The 26,186-nt window shown below is 39.8% G+C and overlaps 1 protein-coding gene across 13 annotated transcripts in view; it reads right to left on the reverse strand.

Moving 5' to 3' along the window:
• Positions 1-26,186, reverse strand: part of ZNF385B (zinc finger protein 385B) — a 300,973-nt gene that overhangs the window by 47,253 nt on the left and 227,534 nt on the right. For 12 of the 13 annotated variants that reach the window (XM_043525343.1, XM_043525342.1, XM_037912970.2 and 9 more), the window contains one exon: positions 17,754-17,864. In XM_043525343.1, the coding sequence (XP_043381278.1) occupies positions 17,754-17,864 (111 nt within the window). Of the gene's footprint in view, positions 1-17,753; positions 17,865-23,500; positions 23,545-26,186 lie in introns of all 13 variants that reach the window. The other variant, XM_043525351.1, reaches the window with a different exon arrangement.

Below are 26,186 nucleotides of genomic sequence, written 5' to 3' on the forward strand. Positions count from 1 at the left end.
TGTTTAGATAAGAAGTTCAATGTTTCTCTATAAATGATAGAAAAACAATAATTAGTGATTTAAAAGTTTAATGAACAGGAACAACTTTAAAACAAAATAGATTTGGAGCCTAACAGTGGGGAAAACCTTTCATAGATTGCCAGAAAGAACTGGGTACACTTACAGACTTGGGCCAGATCCTGCAGACTTACACATGTGCTTAACTTTACACACTGCAAGCCACACTGAATTCCATGGGATTCAGTGCATAAAGTTAAGTGCGCATGTAAGTCTTTATAGGATTTGGACTTAGTGAAAAATTTGTTTGTCTCTTCAGACACCAACATAGCTATGAAATAGCCCAGAATGTTCTGGGTACTGAAATGCCAATAATCATGCCAGACATACCCCACTGTTCTTCAAATCTGTACCCCATAAAATTTCTGCCCATTATCCTTTTGATGAATCTGCTCTTTTAGTGCCATTCAACATCTCTGAATAGTAAGTAAAAGCAATGAAAGCTTTATAATACAACAACAACAAAAATCAATCAGCCTTCTAATCTATAAGTATACTGGATTTTAATGAACAGTTTATGATAAGCTATTTCTTTTGAAAACATTTCCCATGGAGAAACACAAACACCCAGATGTTAAGTTTTATTTAAAACCTGAAGTTGACTGTTAATTGAGAATTAACATATTCATTTCCCAATTATGAAGACACCCAGTTTGAAATGTAAACACCAGGATGTTAAAATTGTGGAATTAAATATGCATACATTAAACATGTAATCTACTGGTTTGCATGCCAGATGACAATACATCATCTGAACTACAAGTCTTCCTGTTTTATACAAGGAATACATGTACACATTCTTTCCATGACAGCATGAATGCTATCATATTATATTGTAACCCTATTAATTGTAAAATGTTTTGCTTTACATATAACTTTTTCATTTTAATTTGTTAAAATAATAAGGATACATCACAGATATTTCTTTGTAATGGCATGACCTTAAAGAAACATTTTAAATCCAAGTAAGACTGCAGAACAAAGGATGATGTATGGGAAACTATGTCATGACTGAAGTCTGACAATACATTTTAAACAGGCAGCTATTCATTTCACAGTTTACAGGTAAATGAGTTTGAGCATCTCTAGCTGATGTATGAAAGAGTAATTAAATGAATTTATCTCAGTCGGGTCATACAGTCACATGTAGTCTAAATAAATGACATGTTAGCCTTTCTGTTCTTTTCAATGACAACCTGCAGCAAAATTTCCCTATACTGAAGGTTCTTGTTTCTGCAGGAGCATGTATTGCTCTGCATCATCAGGTTCAACTGAAGTGGAAGCTTCCTAGCAATTCAACACTCTAAGCTGATTTTGGATGTTCTGTGTCAGTTCCTGGTTAGAAATTTGAAGGCACAATTAAAAACCCAAACAACCTTAACTCTGCCCTATAGTGTCACCATAAGGGTGAATGAAACCTTGTGTGTCTTTAAAAAGCCGTGTCAACATCTAATGTAAACAATGAAATGCCTTAATCATAATTTTATCATAATTGCATGGTATCACTGCAGAGTACAGTTAAGGTTGCTCCATTACCTTCAATGAATATTTCAATACCTTAACTCGTTTGGATTTCCTGTAAGTGTAACCTTAATGCTGAATTTCCTGGGTTCACAGTGCTTCGTTTTGGAATAATTACAGTATCCCTGTAATTTTTTTACCCCTAATTATTAAGACATACTCTCACACCTTATTCCACCTTGATGTAGTTTTTGTCTGAGACTTAATAAATAAAGCCTCAGAAAACCCCTAAGAGTTATGTAGTTATAATTCTCATTTTAAGTGTGAAACTAAGCAAATTAAAGGCATGATTTTTCAGAAGAAGTGAGCACTCACAATGTCAGTTTAAATCAATGGGAGCAGTGGGTTCTCAGCACCTCCCAAAATCAACTTGGAGTGACTGGGAAGAGAATTCAGATCTTCTGACTGCCGGGTTTGTGCTTTAACCACAAAAGAGATGGATTGTTGCCCACCAAAGAAATTGGCACCTTCTTTGTGAGCTTTTAATTGTTCTGACTTATAACTGTTGAAGTCATTTATACTGGATACACACACAGAAGCACGAAGAGATTGCATATGTTCTCACACAGTGTCATGGGGTATCCAACCCACACAAGCAATGAGCAAATTAATGTGGGCCGAAAGGGGCCAATTTACCTTATATGCTGCACCTGGAAGGAAGTCAGGGATTGATAAGGCCTAATTTCAGAAAAAGCCCAGCTGGGGGAAGAACTGGGATTGGAGTGTAAAGCCAGGAAATGAAAGCAGGAAGGGGCTGTGCAGAGGAGATCTGCTGTCATTTGCTGGAGTGAAAGGGATTTGGCCAAAGGACAAGGAGGAAATCCAGGGGAAGAGAAAGCACTGGGGTCCTGCGCTGGATTAGAGAGTCTGGCAAGAGGCTGAGAGGGGTGAAGTAGCCATGGAAAGGAGAGGACTCTCTGGCAGTAAACCCAGAGATAGGCAAGGAGATAGAGATGTGAGATAGGAAGGAGCCCAGGGAAACAACAACAGAATTTTAGACCAGAGCAGACATAGGTTGCTAATCATAGGGTCCCTGGGCTGGAACCCAGAACAGTGGACAGGCCTGGGTTCCTCTACTAGTCACTAGAAAGTGGTACAGGTCCTGAAGACTTGGAATGGAAGATGATACGAGACAGAGTCTGGACAGTTTGTGTGACAGGATGTTATTACCCCAAAAGCAGGAGGACTATATGGTAACCTGTCCAGAGAGTCGAGTCACAAAGACGGAGCGTGCCAAGTCATGGAGAGAGAGAGTGGCCACAATGTGAGCAATCGATGGAAGGGTGCACCGGATAGAGCAAAAGCTAATTCCCAGACCCAGCTACAAGGAGGTGAACCTGCCATGAGTAGAACACCTTCACACCCAGACACACATCCTACTTTTTTACAGAAAGCAGAAAACCCAATATTACACAAACATAGATTGTTATATACTTTTTTTTTTGGCATCATGACAGCAAAATTTGCAGATATTTCAGGCCAAACACTCCCCTGGTGCAAGTGAGTGCAATGCCTTTATAGCCCATGTAATCACATTTATATATGAAGACTGGATTTAGTTTTTCTAGGTTCTGATTCTGCAAATGCTTACTCATGTGCTTAACGACAAACATGCAAGTAGTCCCATTGAAGCCATTAAAACAACAAGGAGTCTGGCGGCACCTTAAAGACTAACAGATTTATTTGGGCATAAGCTTTTGTGGGTAAAACACCACTTCTTCAGATGCATGGAGTGAAAATTACAGCTGCACGCATTATATAATGACACATGAAGGGAAGGGAGTTACCTCAGAAGTAGAGAACCAGTGCTGACAGGGCCAATTCGATCAGGGTGGATGTAGTCCACTCCCAATAACAGATGAGAAGGTGTCAATTCCAGGAGAGGCAAAGCTGCTTTTGTAATGAGCCAGCCAGTCCCTATTCAAGCCCAAATTAATGGTGTTAAATTTGCAAATGAATTTTAGTTTGGCTGTTTCTCTTTGAAGTCTGTTTCTGAAGTTCTTTGGTTCAAGTATAGCTACTTTTAAATCTGTTATAGAATGTCCAGGAAGATTGAAGTGTTCTCCTATTGGCTTTTGTATGTTACCATTCCTGATGTCCGAAGTCACTGAAGTCTGAAGTCATTGAAGTCACTGTGACTAGTCACACACTTACACATGTGCTTAATTTTACAGGCTGAGAGTTGTAGTGAAGCATTAACATCCCACATGAATTCGCATTTTAATTCACTCCACATCATGAGCTATCAAACTTGCTTCCATAAAATAGTAAATTGCCCACCAAATACTTGATTACATAGAACGTTTGGTAAAATATAAAAACTATCACTTTATAACAGCATGTACATTTGAGTGTTCCATATATTATTGGGGATTTCAGAATAAAACTATTTTCTATATCATCGCTATTAAAATTTGTCAAACAGCAAAATAGAATTTTAAAAAATCTTCCAGAATGAGTAATTTCCCTGAAATTAATTAAAGGCTGAGTTGAGGAACAATTCAAAGTTAAAGTATAACTTTAGTTACAATGCAGCCATACATTAGATATTTTTTAAATCCTGGTTTCACAATGTTACTTTATTTTCCAATGATTAATTCTATTTAAAGCTTGGTTCCCCCAAATATTAACTTAAAATAGGGTATTATTGAAAATGACATGGAAAGAACAGAGAAACAGTACAAATCAGACCCTTAATAAGTAACTGCTACATTTTAAAAATCCAACTGAACTTAGTTAGAAGCTTTATTCAATAGCTGCTATTGAACAGAACTTTCAGCACATTATGTCCCTGCACCCTGTAATCACGCAATATTTCTGTCATGTTGAAGCTAAAAATGTTCATCATTTTGTCAGCTCTGGCTACAAAGCCGAGAATTACCTTCACAAGCTCCTGAGATTTATGCTTTTAATTACCTCCTATCTGCTTCACTGCCCTCGAAACCCAAAGAATCAATATAAATAGTCTTATTTATATGGAAAATGTAAAATGTTTGAAAAAGCAGGTTATAGTTTTGTAGATTTCTATTTGAGGTTATTGATTCTCTTCTGTGTTCTTTTTTTTGACAGCACCAGCTAGTCATTCAAACTTACCAAGTTACCATTTATCCAGTAACCTTTATTTAAACTTCAAAAACTTGCCTTTTGGCTACTTATGCTTAAAAAACAAGACAATTATCATCATGGTATCTTTTTAATTAATCAGCTATTACTGAATTCAATTCTAGTGTGGCCTTCAGCATCTCTTAGGGTCTGGGTTTGGCACCCTCCAATAAAATCTGCTTTCTCTGAATTGCTTGTAAAATTTGTTTTCTTTCCTGAATCGAGCCCCTCTTGGTTGTCACCACAAAGTGCTACTGAGCTATCTTGATACTCATTATACTGCCATATTTCACTGAAATCGAGTTAGCTTTTAATTGTGAAATTATTACTCTCTCTAAAGATTTAAACTGGAACTAGCGCTTGTTGAGCAGCCAAAGACCTTTCCCCAAGAGATGGTGTATGTGTGTGGGGAGGAAGCAAATAGACACATCTTTGCTTTATAGGTGATCAATAAATGGTAATGTTCAGATTTTAAAAGGAAGATGATTGGACTCATGTACATAACGAATGCACTTGTGAGCTTGTTTGTTGTATGGGAGGGCTAGTGGGGCAGGGAGAGGAAGGAGAATTGAGGCAATGTAAGGGAATAGATTTTGCACTCAGTGCTTTCACAGTGCCCCGGCTCCAACACTTCCAGTGAAGAATCAACCCAAAGTGAAGAGGACAAGAGAGCAGAAAAATTATTTGACCATGAACTGAAGACTCTTAGGTAAGAAGAAAAAGAAGCATGATGCTTTGCAGAAGCCAAACAGATACCTTTGCAGCTGTGACTTTCCCTTCTGTTGTGGCTGCATGTTGAATTTTCAGACACTTCTAATAGCGTAGCTGTCTCAGGGACAATATGGCTAAGGTTCTACAGCTGCTATGGGGACTAGTGCCACATGGCAGCTGGTGGGAGAAGCTGTAGACTGATCTGGTGGCCAGAATGAAGATGAAGTATCAGCCAAGAGCAGACAGAAAGCGAGCCCAGGTGGGATAGGAAGTTGTGATTTTTTTTCTCCCTTTCCCCATTGGCCCTCTGTTGGATGACACAGAGGATCCAGCCAATTTGAGCAGGCTGCTGGTTTGAGTGAGAGCTACTGTAATACAACTGATTAACAACATCAAGCCAGACAATATATGCTAAATATCAAAGTATTATTTATGAAAGCCTATCTATCCATCCATCCGGGCATAATATGAGAGCACTATTAGAATTCTGAGAGAGGAAAAAAAGCACTTTCAATACACTCATGTGCTGGCTCTGTCTCAATTTCAGGTGGGTTCTCTTTTCTGGCTTCCAGGCCACCCCATTCAATCCCGCCGCTTGCTTTGGCCACCTCTACTGGAGCACGCACAATAAAGTCTGGGGCACTTCAGCAGCTGTCCCACATGCATTCCTTATTCGTAAAAACTGTTTTTCTGTGAGAAGCTGTGAATTGTGCATAAAACTGAGAAAAGTAAATGCATTTTACTTTAAATTTACTATTTCATTTTTCTGAGGAGGCCATTGTGCCACGTGCCCCAGTGTGGAGTCTCCACAACGTTTTCCCATTGGCCTTTGATGTGCTGAAATCACGTGCATTTGGAAGGCTTAACTTAGTAATATATTGTTTGCTATCTTGGAGAAGTTAAAGTGGGAAGACTAAGGTCTATTAAGAGATGAGTTTACATTTTGATTTGATGATGAAGAGGTCTGTGGTTAGCCTAATATTCTGCAGAAGCAAATCCCATAGCTGCAGAGATGGCTTGATCCCCTTCATGTACACGTTCCGCACTAGGCACTGCCAACAAGAGTTCCTGAGGAATGCAGCTCCCCAGATGGGCTGTGGTCACAGAGAAAACGGTGCTCTCTAAGATATTTGGCACTCAATCCATTTAGAGTTTTAATAAGTAAGAGCAGAGCTTTATTTTGGATCCAGAATTTCACAAGGATACTGCAGTGTGGGGAACACTAAGTGATGGATTATGACGCCTCAGGGTTGTTATAAAAAGTGCTGCAGCGTTTTCTTCCACCTGGAGTTTCTTTGAGTTATTCACTTTCAGTCCCAGCCACTGCATGTTGCAGAAGCTGAGCCTGGAAATGATAAAATTGTGCATCAGGATATCCAGGTCAAGATCAGACAGGAAAGTATTTTTGACGCATGAGACTTTGGTGCTCAGCCTCAGTGAGGGGCTGAGAATAAATCACAGACCACATATATCACCTTGATGATCAGAGTGTTGATGCCCTCAAAGCATTCTGAGAACATTTCATTTTACAGATTGCATAAACTTTATCTTGGCTAAAATAACTTTCAGCCAATGTCCTTTCACCCATACTAAGATTGTTCAGATACCTGAAGAGTTGGGAGACTTGATGCTCAGTGAAGGAAATGCAGAAGTGGGTGTAAGCTGCATATTTCTGGTATTAAATCCATGGCATCCTACAATCTCCTCAAGAGATTTAGGATTGGATTTTCAAAGCCACCAAGGAGATTTGGATGCCCAGTTCCCATTAACTGCCTCAGACCATTTACTTGTGGAGTTCTATCCTATTCAAAATATAGCCTAAAAGTGGGGAATAGGATTGAGCATTATGCGACCCCACAGGTAAGGCATTTAAGACAGAGGAGTGGCTACCAATTACATACCTGAGATCAATCCAAGAGAAAGGATTGGAGTCAGCACAATGCAAGTCAATCCACCTCTGTTAGGTGGATTTAGTAATACCTTGTGATCACCTGTGTCAAAGGTTTCTGATAAATCTAGCAGTGTGTGGATGGCCATCCACCAAAACTGACCACAGTCACTAATAATCTCTTCCCAGCTATAAAGGGATGCTTCTCTGTTCTTATTGTTCTTGATGTCTCTATGAGTTTCCACTATCGATCATCTTTCATTCTCTGATTCCTCTCCTCTCTTATTTCCCATGACTGTTGGTTCTTTCCCTACCTTTCAGCTCAATTATCCAACATCTCCTTCAGTGGCTCCTCATCTTTCTCTTCCCATATCTGTCGCCATACCTCAGCCCCTTCTTGGTCTCTCTGTACTCTCCCTTGGAAATCTTATCTACTCCATGTGCTCAACCATCTCATCAGCTGCCACCTCCATCCAGATAATTCTCAGATCTCTCTCCCCATCTCTGAAACCTCCATCTATGTCCAGTGTAGCATCAACTGTCTCTCTGACATCTTTCCAGGTTGCCTCATCACCATCTCAGATGCAGACTCTCCTAAACTGAATTTCTTATCTTTCCTCTAGTCCCTCTCCACCACCTCCCTTTTCTGTCACCATTGACAACTCTACTAACCTTCCTGTCTCCCAGGCTCATAATCTTGGTGTCATCTTCCATTCTTCTCTCTCCTTTTACCCCCAAATGCAGTCTTCTCACTAAATCCTGTCACTTCTTCCTCTTTAATAGCATCAAAATCCACCCTTTAAAAAAAGCAAAGATAATTAGTTGCCCATTGGACTTTAGCCACTTCCATGCTCGCTACTGTCACGGGGAAAATATGCTGAATTTGTTCATTTTCCAGATATCTGGACATATTGTTATATACTACCCTGTATATCTATGAAATGGCTGAGAGTCACTGACACAATGTTAGGGATTGCAATAAAGTTGACATTCAGCAAAACATTAACTGATGCAATTATATTGTTAGACCATCACTCTTATTATTTGATGAATGATCACAACCACCACCATCCGTATAAAGCCCCACACTGTCAGACTAAAGCAGGTGCCAAGGCACTAGAAATTTTGGCTTTGGTACTCTAACAGTGCTGGTTTACAGCTCATTGCAATGCATTTCAACAAGAGGTCAAATCAAAATGTGGCAGAAGAATAAATCAGGATGAATTTGAGGGGCCTGCAAAGAGCACTAACAGCATTCAGAGCAGATTAAATGCTTTCTTGCCTGCAAAAACATCCAGATAAGGGCTATCCACACATACAGAATCATGTGCTAAGACTTCCATTTAGCTACAGGATACAGGGTGACTAAAAGCCTGAGAACACCAGCGGTTAACTACAAGAAGTTAAAAAAGTCATTTGATTGCACTCCACCTCATCATATTCTTTCTTGAGCATTCCACAGAAAGTTTTGGGATTTATAATTTAGTGAGTCAGAGATCATACTGTGCATGCATGCATAGCTACATGAGCCCCCAGTCCTGCAAACACTTATGCCCATGCTAAACTTCGCTACCAATGACAGGAAAAGTGAAATTAATCACATCCGTGAGTGTGTGCAGGAATGAGGTCTAAATGTGTACTTTCCAAAACAGGTTAAGAAGCAGGAAATGGTCTTTTTCTGGCTATTCTAACCTATGCCTTCCTATCCCCTAGTCAGCTGATTTACTTTCTGTGCCGACCATGTGAAGGTAGCTCAGACTAAGAATATGTCTACACTTTGAGCTGGAAGTGTAATTTCTACCTTGTGTGTATATCCACCTAGTTACTTTGATCAACCTAGCATGCTAAAAATAGAAGTGTCGCTGTGGTGGTGTGGGTGGTAGGACAGGCTAGCTACCCTGAGTACAATCCCACCCAAGACTCTAGGGGTATGTTTACATCACAATTAAACACCCATGGCTGGCCTGCGTCAGCTGACTGGGCTCGCATGGCCCAGGCTGTGGGGCTGTAAAATGGTGGGGTAGATGTTTGGGCGCAGGCTGGATCCTGGGCTCTGGGACCTCATGCAGTGGGAGAGTTTGTCTACACTGCAATGTAAGCTGTGGGTTAGTAGAACTTGATTTAACAGACCATGGGTTTGTTAATTTAGGACCATCCATGCTCATTTGCAATCCCACATTAGGAATTGTGGAATCCTAGGTCCCAATCTGGGACTCCAGCGTCTACACTGCATTATGTGGGCTTGAGTCCAACCACCTGGGCCCCAGACTTCCTAAGCACCCTCCCAAAATGTGGCCACTCTAGCCCTTTGTTAATGGTGCAGTGTGGGAAAACTTGACTGTCCAGAGTACAAAAAGTTGAGCCATGGGATTGTGGAATACTTTTGGCGGATTCCCAGAGCACTAGCCCTGTGGGGCTGTGTCTACACTGCAAAGTGATAGGGCTTGAACTCTGGGTGCAGGCTTCATGCAGACCCTCTATCCCCAGGGGGACCTGGGGTCTGAGCCCTGGGTTAGTGTGACTTGTGCGTAGACAGAAGGGGAGTTAGGCTTGAACCTGAGTTTGAACCCTGGGCTTACAGAGCAGCGTAGACATATCCTAAGTATTTACTGGGGCAACCAGCCTGCCTTACCGTCCATGCTGCTGTGCCTATTTTTCTGTCTTTAGCTTGCTAGGTCAATCAAACTAGCACACGTATCTCTATCTGAGCTGGAAACTGCCTCCAGCTTGAAGTGTAGATGCATCCTTAGAACCAGGTCTCACTTAAAGCACCTTCATTAGGTTATTTGAGCTATACTGTCAGTTATCAGAGCTAAGGAAACTAATGTTATTTTGACATTAGCACTGCACAGTTAAACTTCAAGTCAAGAAATTTTAAAGATAAGATTCTTACAGCAATCTTCACTTGGTCATACTGAACATTGTATCCTTCTATTTTATTTACTAAAGGCCTGGTTTTATTTTACAGCTGCTGAGCAACTATAGTGCACAGCTGTGTGTGCAGCACTTCTGAAAATTGATCTCTTAATGCGTAATTTAATAGATTACTTTGTAGGTTTTAAAATATCTACCAAAAATTCACAGAATTGACCTGATTCACTACAACATCTTTCATGTTTTATGTTGGTGTAGCTCTGTGGAGATCTGTCAGTGTAACCTGGACTTACACAGTGGTGAATCAGACCCACTGGGCAATGTGACTGAGTTAACATTTTTGTGGAAACATTAATTTTTGCATCTTGAGATTTCTTTAAAAAAATTAAACGGTGCAACTTTACTAATGTGTGAACATATTTTTGTAATATGTACACATCACTGCATATAAAATATGAAATGACAAAACTATGAATGAATTTGGTACTATTCGGATGGAAAAGACATGTTGTTCCTAAAGTGAACTGCTTTGTCCGCTGGAAGCCTGACTAGCAGGGCTGTCCCTAGGGAGGTGTGGGGCCAGGGGTGGAAGTGACTGATTCGTCTCTTCCGGGACGACCGCAAAAGCCAATTGTACCGGCCTGCGGGGGCCCCCCAAAGCACGGGACCTGGAGCGGTTGCCCTGATTCACCCTACCCAAGGGACAGCACTGCTGACTAGTGTTAATTTGTAAAAGTTCATTTGGGAATTGTTTATTATCAGTGCTTGTATATTTGCATATCTTTGTGTTGTGTATATAAAACTGTCGCTTTTTGCCTTCCAATGTTGTATACTACTGAGAGTCTGGAGAGAAAGACAAAGGAGGCTATGCTGGCACTTAAAATTGGGCACAATCACATTGAATTATGATGCACAGTGTCTTCTCCAATATATTTTACTTGTAGAGATATATCAGCTATGGCATTCAGGCTATTTACATTTCAACTCTGCCTTCCATATTTTTGACACCACCCTCTGTTGATACTCACCCCTTCTTGTCAACTGCTGGGAATGGGCCACATCCACCCTAATTGAAATGGCCTCGTTAGCACTACAAAAAGTAATTTTCCCTCTGTTGATATTCACCCCTTTTTGTCAACTGTTGAGAATGGGCCACATCCACCCTATTCTGCTTACTGTATTTTTCACTCCATCCATCTAAGGAAGTGGGTTATATCCCATGAAAGCTTATGCCCAAATAAATTTGTTAGTCTCTAAGGTGCCACAAGGACTCCTCGTTGTTTTTATATCAACTCAGTCTCTTTCCAATTTAGAAATGTTATTGAAGAAAGTGTCAATCATCATTTAAGTTCTTACATTAAAATGTAAATTAGTGCAATTATAAGAAATTAGCATTTAGTAATACCAAATGGAACGTTATATAAAATTCTTTCACTATTATTATATATACTCTGACTATACGCAGTATCTGGCATACTTGCGGATTTCCCACAGACACTTGTGTGGGCTTCTGTGAATCTAAATAGGATTAATTCAGAAATGTAATTTTTCTCTCCACTGTGCCACAGAGCTCTTTGAGCTTTTCCTGCGATCCCTTTGGCATATACTCATACATCTGCCTATGCTCAGATTTGAAAGATGGCCAACAATGATGACTTATTAAAATCTAAATGAACGTGCATGAAATTCATGCTCCGCTAATAGAAATTAACGGGCTTTGGTATATGATGATCAAAATTAACCATAAAGATCAATTTTTAAACCATCTCTATGTTGAAAGAAGGGAAGTAGTCTTTTATGCTTTCAGTTCAGCATTTAATAAAACCAATCTGTAAGTGCAACATCTGTCTTTTGACTTTGCTCTATGTTTAAAGGGTATCTGACATTCTATTACTAACTAGTTAGTACTGGGTTCCTTTGATTGGCTGTCCACTTCTCTGAGCGAATGCATAATATCACTATTTAGGTTCTGTCAACTTGACTACTTCATAAGTTATCTTTTCACCTGGTGCTTCCACTTACCATATGTTTGGTATCAGAAATCCTAATATTATATACACAAGAGAGGTCTAACTATCTGATTGTTCCTGCAAAGTCTATATGCACAACTGATGGGGGGCACAAAGTTAGAAGCAGTGATATTAATTAGTTTTCCACGATAACCTGACTTTTCAGTAGCATGCAACTCAATCTACTATCTGCTATTCAAGTATTTCTTTTTCGGAACAAATGCGAACAGGTTTGATTAATGCCGCATGCCTTGTTCTGCTCAGTGTGGAATTACTATGGTGAAGCAGGGACTTCTACAGAAAAAAATGCCACTTTGTGCAGTATGGATTCATTACTTATACCACCAGTTGTCACCATTGGCCTTGTAAAACTGGTATACCTGAAGTATTAGACTTTAATGAAAATACATATTTAGTTTTTTCTATTAAAATTTTCATTAGATAGTGAGTTTTTGAAAAAGAAAACAAATAAAAGCCAAACACAAGTGTGTGCATCATGTTAAGGCTCAATTTGCCTGACTTCTTATAAGCCAGATTCAGGATAAGAGGACAGACTATCTTGAAGATGTACATTTTTCCACACATGCTGACCGACTAATCTGTAACTGACAAGAAGAGGTTGGCTCTAAATGTTTGTAAAGATCCAACAATCTCTTTTCAAGAAGTTAGAAAGAAAAAAAATCAAGACAAAACCAGCTGGGTCTAAAGTCCATAAATACATCTTTTCTTGACATTATCCTAAACATTTATTTTTTAAACTACAGAAAAGAATCCGAAGCTTGGGCACAGTAGAATATTTCAGTCAGGAAACTGCATCTCTCTAAATCATGATAAATATAGTGAAAGAGAAAATGAATGTCTTTAACCTACAATTTTTATTTCTCATAATAAAGGGCACCCAGAGGTTTGGACATGATTCATGCACTAAATATGCTCATTCCACCACAATGGAGATGGTTCAGACGTTTTAAATTCCTTCCTCCTTTGACTTCAGACTCTCTCTGCTGGACAGCTGCAACACCATACGCTGATGTTAGGAGACTACGTTTAAAGGTGAAATTGTGTAAACTGGTAGAAAACATTACTGAAACCCACTGTAGGATATATGATTAACTGAATGGAAGGTTTGACATCTACCAATTGAATTTTAATCAGGAATATTTTGATCTACTGTTCCAGAGCAGTGGGTGCCCTTCAAATGAGAGAGAAATTAGTTACACCTTATGTGTAATTTTTATTTTTCTCATACATGAGCATGCACTGATCTAAATATTACACAAGGAAAGGTAAAAAGCACTAAGATCTAGGGAAGAAATTTCAACTGGAACACCAGTGAAATTCTTTTAGGAGAAAAAAAAGTAGAAAATTTAATTTTTTTTGGTCATTTTCATTTTATTTGCTTGCATAGTTTAAGTCGAGGGAAGCTGGAACGACCAAAGCCTTTGCCAGCCAAGGAAAGAATACCAGTTTTGTAGACTTTGGAGAAGGAATTGCAAATCTTACATGGCTGCATTATAAACCTCATTGTACAAAGCTCTGTGCTTCTCAGCCCAACAGTTTGAATGCAAACAAACTCTTACTGAATGTAATCTGATGACTCCAGGAAGGGTCTGACTAGATGCATCTAATGCCTGACATGTTAGATCTGAGCCATAATTGAAGTGCTTCATACATTTTTTAGGATTCCCCCATGAAGGAAGAACTTTCTCTACTCTTGTCCAATGAAGATTAATTTTAAAGACCATTTCAATTTCATATGGTAAATATTAAGATATTTTTCTAATATTTGGTCTGATGACAAAAATGTGAAACATTAATTTGAACTCTGTTCTTTTTCACTTTGAACAAAGTCCAGATGAGGACTGAGTGTCATGTTTTCATGGAAGAACTGAAGACAGGTTTCTTTAATTGACAATGTTCATATTTCACTTATTCTTCCACTTTCCATAATTGCTATAAGGAAAAAAAATATGGAGAGGTCTCCACTAGACGATTGATATTATGCCAATGCAATTTATGAAGAAATAGGAGCTCTCAAGAGAAGGCTGACACCAAAAATCCATGGGCAGAAAATTGACTCTGTAGGTTAATGGGAATCTCTTATGGAGCACTCCCAGAAGCCATACGTTTGGAGTGGATTTAAGCTGAAATCCCTATACCTGGTGAACAAATCTTCCAAATAGTTTTGTGTGCTGTGATTATGGAATGTTTCAGAGACTTTCTATTAAAGTTAGCTAGTTCCCAGGAGTATCCATGTTGTTGAAAGCTCAGACTCTCAGGTTCTGTGCTGTAAAATCAAATCTGCAAAGATTAGACTGAGGCCAATACAGTCAGGATCACTGATGCTTTATCTAGTCTTATTTTTCCAAATAAATTTGGTGATTAGAAAGAAATTGGAAGGGCATATATGAGTACATCTGCCCACTAGAAGGAAAAGGTGTCCCTCTTCCATGCCAAGAGATGCCATCGATGAGACCAAAATTCTCATACTTTTCCAGTTGTTCTAAATTGTGGGTAAGTCTAGATATGGTAAGGGGAGCAGGGGAAACCACTTGTTTCACAGAGCCAAGGATGTGCTTGTTCAGCTTCCGCTTGTTTTCTAGTAACAAATGACAATTGAGCATGTTGGCTTTGAAGTTTTGTCTTGTTCTGCGGGATGCCACTGTAACGGACAGGTGTGCCTTTCATGGAATGAAAGGAGTTTGGTGATCTGTGGTTCAGATTTGTATTCTATTCCTCCTCGGCCATTCACATACGCCACCATGGTCTCATTGTCCCTCTTGATGTAGAATGTTGAGGTGTTCCTTAAGAATTTTGTGAAGCAGGGCTTTTAAGTCATTGTCAACTGCTTTGGAAGTACTGAGTGTCCAACAGTAGAGCTAATTGTGCAGGCCGAAGAACTGAAGGGTTTGGGGGTCATGGCTTGTATATGCAGAACAGCAACATAAGCATGAACCACAAACATTGGGAGGCAAACTATTTGAGAACAGCAAAGAGAAGAATTAAAACTAGAAAACTGGGATAATTACCATTTGAGGTATCTTAAAAATGAGCTTCAAGAAAAACAAGACGCTGATCTAATAGCAAGGAAGGTTTACTTTTTAGTGGATTTGGCTAATTAGGAATTGCTGCTGGTGCACTGGGCTATGTGGAAAGAGGATTCCTTTTATGAACATTTTTAGCAGTAAGTCATTCAGCTAATGTAGGGGTAAATGCTTTAGGGAATCTCAGCTTAGTCAACACTACTGAAATTCCTTATTTGTCCTCTCCCCAAAGTGGGAGAGACTGCACGGGAATGAAAGTGGTGGTATATTCCAGGTCCCCATTTAACTCTAATGTTCATGGGTATTCTATATATCAGGAGTCATAAGGCTTTACAGGGGTTGCAAAACTGCCATTTTTACAACTATTCATTTTTGACCCCTTCTGTGGTTGTCTTGAAGTGACAGTGGAAAGTCTTCTGACAAAGTGGAGATTGAAACTGTGGGCGTAAAGAGCTGACAGGTGCTCTGATGTTGGAGAACCATCCCTTTCTCTAAAACTGTGTAGAAATGGACCCAGCTGCAGTAGTTTTCTCACATATGGGCACTTTCTCTTACTGCCAGATTACAGTCACATGGATTGTGCATTGCACTAGGTCCAATCCTACTAGACTCTCTGCTGCTAGCTTCTGCTATATGGCTTTGTGCAGAACGAATGGCAGGCCCTGTAAAGTGGTAGCCTAGAGTAGGCTGCTCTGGCATGCGTACTGAGGAACCTAAGAGGAGAAAAAAAAATCAGGCTATTATCCTGCAGATTTGAATGCTCTGCTGGTAGAGGCAGACGGGCAATGTGGGATAGGCCACTCTGGCACGCTGCGGAGGGAAACCAGTGAAAAGTGTGGGTCTGATGACTGACAATCCAATAAATAAGAAGTTCCCCGCAGACCGATTAAAGGAAATGTTGCGACTACTGCTGTATGTTGTGGAGAACAAAACTGCTCTCTTACAGCCGGAATAAACAGCTCAAAGTGCAGTGATACAGCAGTCCACCCCAGGGAGCCTGAATGCAAAAGGTGAAAGGGAAGAAAAGGCTGTGGTGCCCCCATTGAGGTGGCATGAGTAGGTCTAACCCAGGCGTGACATCCAGCCCAGCAAGTGGCCACGTATGAGAAACGTATTATTTCATTTGTAAGGTAATAACGTAAAATCTATCTGTAATGGAACAACTATTCTCTTTCAGAGGGGAAAATAAGGGAACTAAGTTTAAAAAGGAGGCGAGTATAATCTGATGAATCCATTCTGAGGCCAGCTATTGACATAAGATGGCAGTGCTACAAACCTCTGCCAGCAAAGAAGAGAAGGCCAAACTGAACAGACCCCATCTCAGGAGACTTTCCTAGATGTAATTGTGGGGCAGTGTTGTGGTCTCTGTAAGAAAGCTGAGAAGCAGTAAATCAGGGAAGAGCATGGCCAAAGCAGTACCAGAAAGGGGTAGAATGGAAAAAAAAACCTAGGGCTCTAGGGAGAAGCTTTCAAAAACTTTTGAAAAGTATTTCTTATAAGTAGATATAAATAGCAAATATTTTAATACTTCAGTATCATTTAGAGACAGCACACACTTGCTTCTTATAAATGTTATGTTTGCTCTGAGATGTTTTCATTTGTGCTAATGATAGCTTAATAGCATTAAAAGCCATTCTTCATGATTGGGTATGGTATGTTTTAAGAGTCTTCCACATGGAAATTAGTCCTCTTGATATTAACTACTCAGGGAAAATTGTAATCTGCTCATATGCATTCATTTAATGCGCTCTTTTAGAGTGCACTTTGACCTGAATTGCATTGCAGTAGACAGAGCTTCACAGAACTTGACCAGACTAAAGGGACAACAGGAAGTCGAAATCCCCACTTATCTTAACTGAAAATATTTACTATGGGAAGGGTATAATTGGAGAGATCTGAGGCAAAGTTATCAGTAAAGCATGCAGGAACACAGGAGGAAGAAGAGATTTCTTCTAAAAAGGAAACGGATATAAAATATAAAGGACACATACACTTGTAGGAAGTCTTTCTGCCTCCATTTTTCTTGAATTCTTTGTGCCGTTCACTTAGATATTAGTTTGTTGGCAAATAAAATATCATTAACCAGTAGGACATTGGATCGTGATCTGGTATTTTCTGTAGTTCACCAGTGTACCTGAACCCAAAATACTTATGCCCTGATTCAGGAAAAGCACCTACCCATGTGCTTAAGTGTTGTACTGAAGAGGGATGCTCTCCAAAACTGGGACTTCAGAAAAACAGCACTATCTAGCCTCAAACTACAGAAAGAAGGTGCAAGTTACTAGCCAGGTCTTTCTGCTCTTTTGGTAGATTTACCCTGGTGGTGGCAGTCATGGTCAGGCAACTAAGTGTAAGCATATAAACCACCACGTACCAGAAAAAGTTAAAAATCACAGTGTGGGATGCCATTACAAACTCTCTTGCGAGTGGGCAAAATGTCATCGTAAATGGCTGGCATAAGTGTGGGCAGAACTGTAGAGGATTTAATTGGGAAAAGATGTTTGGATTAATTAGACGCACTGCTAGAAAAAATATAACGATACTCACATCAGAGTTAAAGCGAAGCTGACAGACGTTACAGGAAATAACTTGTTTCTTCTTTGGGGGAATGGATACTCCAAATGTGTGGTTTATGACTGCTTTTTGCACAGGATCCATCTGGAGAGCAAACAATAAAATATTCAATTTACAACTTCACAGAACAATAAACAATGCAGATAAGGCTCAAAATAACATTTTCCCGCTCCAAATTCCATTTTTTTTTAATAAACAGGAGGAAATAGTATTTCAAACCTCATAATAAAAATGATCAGATTTATCTCAAGATAGGGAATTTGTATCATGCCAGAGTTTACAAAAAAGCAGCTCAGCTACCCGCCATCACAGACCACTGGATGGTCCACCTCCCTTACCACCCAGAGCACCACTATCACATCAAGAGGCAAGGAGTCCATAAATCTCTCCTGCACCATATGCTGGTTCTATCGCCACACCAATAAGCACCTCGCCTCCCCAGAAGCACTAAACATTTGTATGTCTCTTTCTTTGCAAGGAAAAGTATCAGGACTCTGGAAAGAGGGGAGGATAAGAGCCTTTGGTTTTTGCGGCACAAGTAAGCTCCAGAATCATCTTATGTGGTATACGTTGCTAAGCTGGCTTTGGGATGTAAAACTAGAGATGGGAGTTTGGGGGGCACTAGAGGGAGCACAGGACAATTTTAAATCTAGATCCCCCCCACCCCCCCCACACTTTCTTCCTTGGTAATAAATTCCCATTTCTTCCCTTTTGGTGGCTTGGTAGCTATTCAAAACAGGCTACCCAGGAAGTGACAGTTACCAGAGAAATCCATGTCAGTGACAATGCTCCTGAGGCTCTTTTCTCTCAAGTCCAATTCCAAGGGCATATGGAAGGGGCTGCAAGTAGCAGCAGACCTGTAGCAGCTTCCCACTCACCTCACACAGACAAATTAATTGGGAAAATCTTCTCTCATGGAGACATCTTTGTGAGAGGAGTGTCTTTACAGACTCTTTTACAACACTTACTTGCCTAGAAAAATTGACTCATATTCCTCAAGGATTTCCAAAATAGAATTGATGAGTGATGCAATCGAAGAGAATATTCAAGTAATGAGTATTACCCAGGAAGTGTTTAAAAATGACTTTGCACCAATTATAGATGTAGCAGTTACCATACCAGAGAAAATGCTCTGACACTGAGAAAGACAGACAGACTTGAGAAAAACTGAAAACACAAAGTATCTGAATCCTGAGCTTGACAGAGAATTCTCAGGAACTGGGAACTAAAGAAGCCTTTCCTAAGTATCATAACTCCTGCTGGATATCAAACTCCACTGGCAACCGAGAAGCCTGCAGGATTCCAGACAGTTCTACTGGTACCCCTGCTAACTCTGAGGGACTTGCTCAGGGTACTGAGAGGGGGAAATTATAATTGTTACCTCACATTTGTATCATGGTAGCAGCAATAAGCACCAGTTAAAAATAAGGCCCCATTGTGTGAGGCACTGTACAAATACAAAGTAAAATGTAGTCCCCAACCCAAACGGTTTAGAATAACGTATTTTACATCTATATCTATAGATGTTTAGACGTGATTAATTTATTTAAAGACAAGCATGGGTCTGGAAAAAATGGAGAGGAAAAGTAGTGGGCTACAACGAACAAAGAGTTTACATTTCCTAACTTTGTTTAGGGTTCCAACTCCTGGGGGAATTCTGTGCCACTGCACATGTGCACAATTCATATGCCACACAGAATTTTTTTTCTGCAGAAAATACGCTCTGCTGGAAAGGTGCTACAGTTACTCCTTTCACCCACCAGGGGCTGCTGTGGCACCAGAACAGCCCCAGCTGTGGATAGTGAAGAGACAGAGGCTGCCTTTCTCACAGTGCCCTATGGTGGGGCCAGGTCAGGAGGCACAGCGTATGCAGGGATGGACATCATGGGGCACATGGGGCTGCTGGGGAGCCACAGACTGGAGTTCAGAAGTGTGTGGGGGGTGCAGAGACTCATGGAGAATGTGGTGTCGGGGGGCACAGGTACACATGGGGATGGGGAGGGAGTGTCTGAGTGGGGTTGCAGGATCACATGGGGATGGAGGGAGGGGGATGCAAGGATACATAGGGAGGGGGGAAAGGAGGGGTGGCTGAGTATGGCTGCAAGGATACATTGGGATGGAGGGATGCAGGGACACATGGGGACAGGGGCAGATATGCCTGACTGAATGAGAGAGGTTAAGGGTCAGCCGGGGTCTGCATGGGGAAAGCTCCCTAACAATCCCTCCCTGCCCCCAAAAAATCTGGTCCATACTTCTCCCACCCACACCCAACAACCCTCCAAGTTCACACCCTGGCTCTTTGCCAGCAATTACTTCCTTCTCCCTCATCTCCTCTGACACCCATGACTCCCCCAAGCCTTTGCACTACTTCTGAGGGGTGCGGGAAATAAGTTTCTGTATTGTAGTTTAAATGAATTATTACTCAGAGTTGTGTATTGACAGTGGTGAGCTGGAGCCGGTTTGCACCGGTTCGCACAAACTGGTTATTAAATTTTGAAGCTGGTTTAGAACCGGTTGGTAAAGGGGCGGGCAAACTCCGGCCTGCGGGACTGTCCTGTCCGGCCTGCCTGAGCTCTCGGCTGGGGAGGTTCCCCTGAGAATCCCTTTTTAATTTGTACTCACCCGGCGCCACTCCGGGTCTTCGGTGGCAGGCCCTTCACTTGCTCCGGGTCTTCGGCGACACTTCGGCAGCGGGTCCTTCAGTGCCACCGAAGACCTGGAGCAACTGAAAGAACTGGTTCTCCAGCTTTTGGCAGCTCATCACTGTGTATTGATATGCCAAGTAAATAGTCTATTTGTCAAAAAACATTTCCTGAATTTTTGTTGTTGTCTGTATTGTTACAGACATTGTTTCAGACAAGTATTTTGAAATAAATTACCAAAATAATTGAAACTGGTGTGATTATATTGTGTTATTTTGACAAATAAAATACGCAGAATTGTGCATAATTTTAAAATATTGTGCACAGAATTTTTTATTTTTTGGTGCAGAATTCCCTGAGGAGTAATTTCCCATCACAGGAGGGAGTAGTTTGATTTGCTAAAAGGTTATATTTTTCTTGCAGATTATTTTTCAGTCTCAGCAGTGATTTTCTTGCTACAATAATATATGAAAGAGCCATAGAACTAGGATGATGCAAAGCTTGCATTTGACACTAAACTTAATTTGATAAAGAGATGGGGAAAGAAAGTTGAAGTTAATGATTCTTTAGATCAGGTTTTTGCAGTGAATTAGCTACTTCCAGATTTTCTGAAGCTGATGGCTAAATATTCTAGTTGTCTCCCTTAAAACATTTTTGATGCTTTCGGAGAAAGAAAACTGCATTAGTGAGGATTTTCTTAATATAAACACTTACATACATGCGCGCACACACACACACAATCAAGAAATATCTTTTGTAGCAAAGCTAAGAGGTTGTCTATTACTTAACACTTAACTGATGAATAACTTTTTGGAGTATAGTGAGATGATGTCCCTATTACCTCCAATCCAAAAAAGAGGGTTTTGTAAAGTTCATAGCTAGCATTTATCCTTTTTGGAACTGTGATGTAATATTCACTTGCTTTTAATGGCAAATACAGTATTTCACTGCCTTAAGAGTCATAGAAACAAAAATAATTAAAAAACAAATGCAGCTCAACTACAGCGTATTACTTTGTTATAAAATGATACTATAACTTTGTCAAAGAAGACAACAAGAAAAATAATAAACTATAAAGTTTGAATAAAACATCATTGAAACATAGGGCTGGAGGGGACTGTGAGAGATCATTTAGTACAGACCCCTGCATTGAGGAAGGACCAAGCTAACCTAGATCATCCCTGGCAGGTGTTTGTCCAACCTGTTCTTAAAAACCTTCAGAGATTCCACCACCTCCCTTGGTAAATTGTTCCAGTACTTAATTATCCCAAAAGGAGGTTTTTCATAATATCTAACCTAAATCTGCCATGCTACAGATTAAGCCTTCTTGCCTACCATTTCCTCTCTCTAACAGCCCTTAACATATCTGAAGGCTTATCAAGTTGTCCTCCCCCCCTCCTTTCTTTTCTCAAGACTAAACATGCGCAGTTTTTTTTCAACATTTCCTCATAGGTCAGGTTTTCTAAAACTTATTTTTGTTGCTCTCCTCTGGACTCTCCAATTTATTCACAACTTTCCTAAAGCGTGGCATCCAAACTGGACACAATACTTCAGCTGAGACCGCACCAGTGCCAAGTAGAGTGGGACAATTACCTCCTGTATCTTACATACAACACTTCTGTTACACCCCAGAATATTAGCCTTTTGCAACTGTATCACATTGTTAGGTCATATTCAATTTATGATCCACTATAATCCCTAGATTCTTTTCTGCAGTTCTAGTGCTTAGCCACTTATTACCCATTTTATACATGGGCATCTGGTTTTTTCCTTCCTCAGTGTCGTGCTTCTTTATTGAACTTCATCTTGTTGATTTCAGACCAGTTCTCTAATTGGTCAAGGTCATTTTGAATTCTAATCCTGTCCTCCAAAATGCTTACCCTGCCCTTCAGTGGTGGTAGACTCTGGACTGACCCCTGCAGGCCCCACTAGATATGCCCTTCCCAGTTTGATAGCAAACAACTGATAACTACTCTGAGTATGGTCTCTCAACTAGTTGCATACCCACCTTATAGAAATTTCACCTAGACAACATTTCCCTAGTATGGTTATGACAATGTCATGAGGGATTGTATCAAAATGATTAGAATGGAATAACCCTCCCAGTGTTTCCAGAATACAGTGACAATGCTTAAGAATAACTCCAAAGCTAGAAATTAAGTAAAATTAAATACATTAAGCAAATTAAATACAAATTAGTAAAAATTTCTATTTCTGAACTCTACCTCTCATTGCATCATTCTACAAAATAAGCACAATGTAGCAGAATGCTGATCTAAAGTACAGGTTACGGAACTTCTGCTTGCAAACTTTTTGATCATTCATTGTATAATATTAATCTAGCAGAAACATATATGAGATCATATTTAGAACTTGCTCCTGCATCAAATTTATTGCAATGTAACTGACATTTAAATATGTTTGTACTTAATGCAGTAGTATTTTAGCACAACATATGTTTTGCTTTTTCAATTAAACAGCTAATAGCTAGACTTGCTAATCTAGAACAGAATAGTTTAGTGATGAAAAGTACCTCAACCCATCTGAAGTGTCTGAGATCAGTAAAAAGGAACAGCGAAGAAAACAGTTATCTGCAGAACTACTCAAAAAGTAAAATGAACAGCGATTCTCTTGTGTACCCCAGATGATAATCCACAGCATTAACATTAGTCAATTAGCAGTTTAGAAACTACAACACAGACTATGCATAAAGTCTCAAATTCAAACAGATACAGCAGCACAAAGACAAATTCTCGTGAACAATACAGCGCACCCAGCCTCCAGAAGCTACAGCTCAAGATTCCGAGGGGAGTAGTTGATGATCTTCCCCAAAGAGAGGAACTGAATGCAGTCTGGTTCTGATTAGAATTCAAGAAGGTGCAACATTAACAATTAAAAGGTTTTAAATATGTCAGAAACTAGGCTGGATTACAGCATGTTTGAATAGTAACATAGTATCTGTCTGCCAGAAGGTTAATGCTATGGGGTAAACTGATCTGGGATCACTAAATAAAATTAAATACATGTTGTTTTGAATAAGGGGGTAATTTGCTGATTTAGGTGGTGTTTGTAACTCATTGAAGCTCTGCAGTCTGTCAAGTTCCAGTCGTTAAGAATTTTTTCTGTAAAAAAGATGAACATCTGCTATATATTATATCTGCTATAAATTCAAGCAACAATCTAGCATCTGGATGCTTATTATTTGGACTATAATATGAGCTACAGGCATAGTAAAGAGTTCATACATTTTGCACTGAAGGTGGGTGGTAATAATATTGAGGATTAAAAACCTTTTCCATTTCATTCTCTTATTGCAAATGCATATATGAAATAAAGGGAAAACCAGTTGGGTTAAATAAAACTAAGCAGAAATAATGCCAAAAGCTTAAACCACACTCAAACCTCTACTGCAAACCCATATTAACCTGAGCAATCCTTACTCACGCTAGTAGTTGCAATGAAATCACTGTGACTACCTCGAGAGCACAGATTATTAGATTTGAGGGGATTGCAGCACTGGTCATTCATTTTTAACTCCCTTCTACACTTCCTGATTTCAACCGGGACCAGAATCAGGAATATCCTCACCTTACATTTATATAACTCCTTTCATTGCAAAAGCTCCCAAGGTGCGTCACAAAGTACATGGATAGCTGTCAGAAATGCAGTCATTTCTGGGGTGGAGGGAAGCAACAGAAAAATCATGGTAAATTACAGAACAGTCAGAAGGAGGAAAGGAAACGTTTGGCCAAGAACACCAAAATAAACCCTACCGTTATAAAATATATCAGGATCTTTATTATTCATATATAGCAAAGAGAACTTTTGCGCAATATTCACACACAGCTGCACAGAACCCTGTTTATGTACCTCAAAGGAGAAGAGCTGAGTTGAGCCTGCCAAGATGTGATCCGCTTTTGTTCCAAGAAAGAGAGGTGTTTCCAAACTTTTTGCTTCAGCTAAACTACCAAATACTGTAAGATTGGCTATTCTTGTGACATTACAAATCTACCTGTTAGTATTGATTTAAGCTCTCTGGCAATTTGTAGTTCTGAAGCTTGGATAAGTATCTAGATGCCTATCTGAAACGAAACTTTTGATTTTTGCCTATTACTAGAGAGGTATTGGTAATAAAACAAATTTGGCAGTCATCCAGCTTTGGGTGTATATTAATCTAGAGATGTGGCTGCCATTTTTCTCCACTGACTAACTCTGGCGCCAGCCTGACCCAAGAACTCTGCTTTTCCTCATTTATATCCATACCTCTGTAAGGCATCTATGCATGCTGCTGCCACTACTCCAATCTGCTGAAATTTTCACCCAACCCTTTTCTCCTCTCACCTCAATGATTACAATTTCCACAGTGATGCCTCTCCAAGTCCTGACTTTTCTGCCTCCATCCGATGCCTGTCTTCTCTCACATCAGAAATAGTGCAATTTAAACAACTCCATAGGCTCTCCATTCAATTCAAAATTGCCATCTGGTTTTTAAACACTCCTTGGAGTTGCTACAAATTATGACAGAGATCATGGGTGACATTTTGAAATGGTGTGCAAGGAAACTGGTTATAAACTATATGTTGATAAGCGGGTATAAAAGTTTAAATTGGTATAACTTCTGATTTAGTATGTGTTCAAAACTGGGAGTCGCCAATCGAGGTTCTGTGCCTTTTCTCCTTTCCTGCTCTCATAAAACCCTTTTAAAAATCTACAGCTAGAGCAACTAATAATTGATTTGCTGGCACAATCAGTTCTGCTGCTTTATAAATGCAATCTTGCAATGTTTTCCATTTGTGAACTGAGACAAAGTGTGTTACACATAATTACCTACCCATCGGTAAGACATGGGTTAAAGTTTTAAATGCTGCTATTTATCCAAACCCATTAGACAACTCTTCCATTTTTTTATTTTATTATTTAAAATAAATAGTTAGGCAACCAGTAACAAGCAAACCCATAGGGTCAGAGCCAGTCTATTTTTCAACTTGTCTCTAGAGCACTAGGCTTGATGCCAACATGATTTCATTCTATATTTCAACTCTAAACCTCCTCAGGAGAGCTGGGCATGCTGCCATTATGAAGAACCACTATATACTGGAGCTTAATTCAAATTCTGTCATATTAACACCCTCTCACACCATATCTCTCCCCAGTACTCTACATATTTTGATGAATAGAGTTATGAAGATAGACACATTTATTCAAAACAGAGGACACATTTTAAAACATCCATTGTAAAAATCACAGATTGACGACAGAAACAGTTGAATGTGAAAAAAATTAAAATATTAGGCAAATAAATACTATTCCACCCCAGTCCTCTGCTCAGTGATACATTATGCACTTCTTTGGTGACATGTAAATTGGCAAGAATCATTTACAATTCTCTACTACTACATTTGTCACAATACACAGTATAACACACACACACACACGCTTAGAGAAACTTTGCTATATCCCTTGTCACTGGGTCAAAGCCAAGTGTAATTTAAGATTCAACTTAACAGTGTATTGTTATATTTTTTTCTTGCTCATTTTACATTACCAGCCACCCTGGAGTCAGCCCTGACGACACTCATTGTTTTTTTATTTTGAAAACCATCCATGTTCTCTGCTGTAGTATGCCCAGCTGGTGTACTGTAAAGTGTTTTGGAGTTGGAAAAGTCACACACACACACACAACTGGTGGGGATTTGAGGCAGGAGAGAGCTTCCTCGAAATCCCCAGAAGTTGACTCCAAGAACATGAGAATGGCCAATTCTAG

This window comes from Chelonia mydas, chromosome 11 (assembly GCF_015237465.2).
Source record: "Chelonia mydas isolate rCheMyd1 chromosome 11, rCheMyd1.pri.v2, whole genome shotgun sequence".
NCBI classification, from domain to species: domain Eukaryota; kingdom Metazoa; phylum Chordata; order Testudines; family Cheloniidae; genus Chelonia; species Chelonia mydas.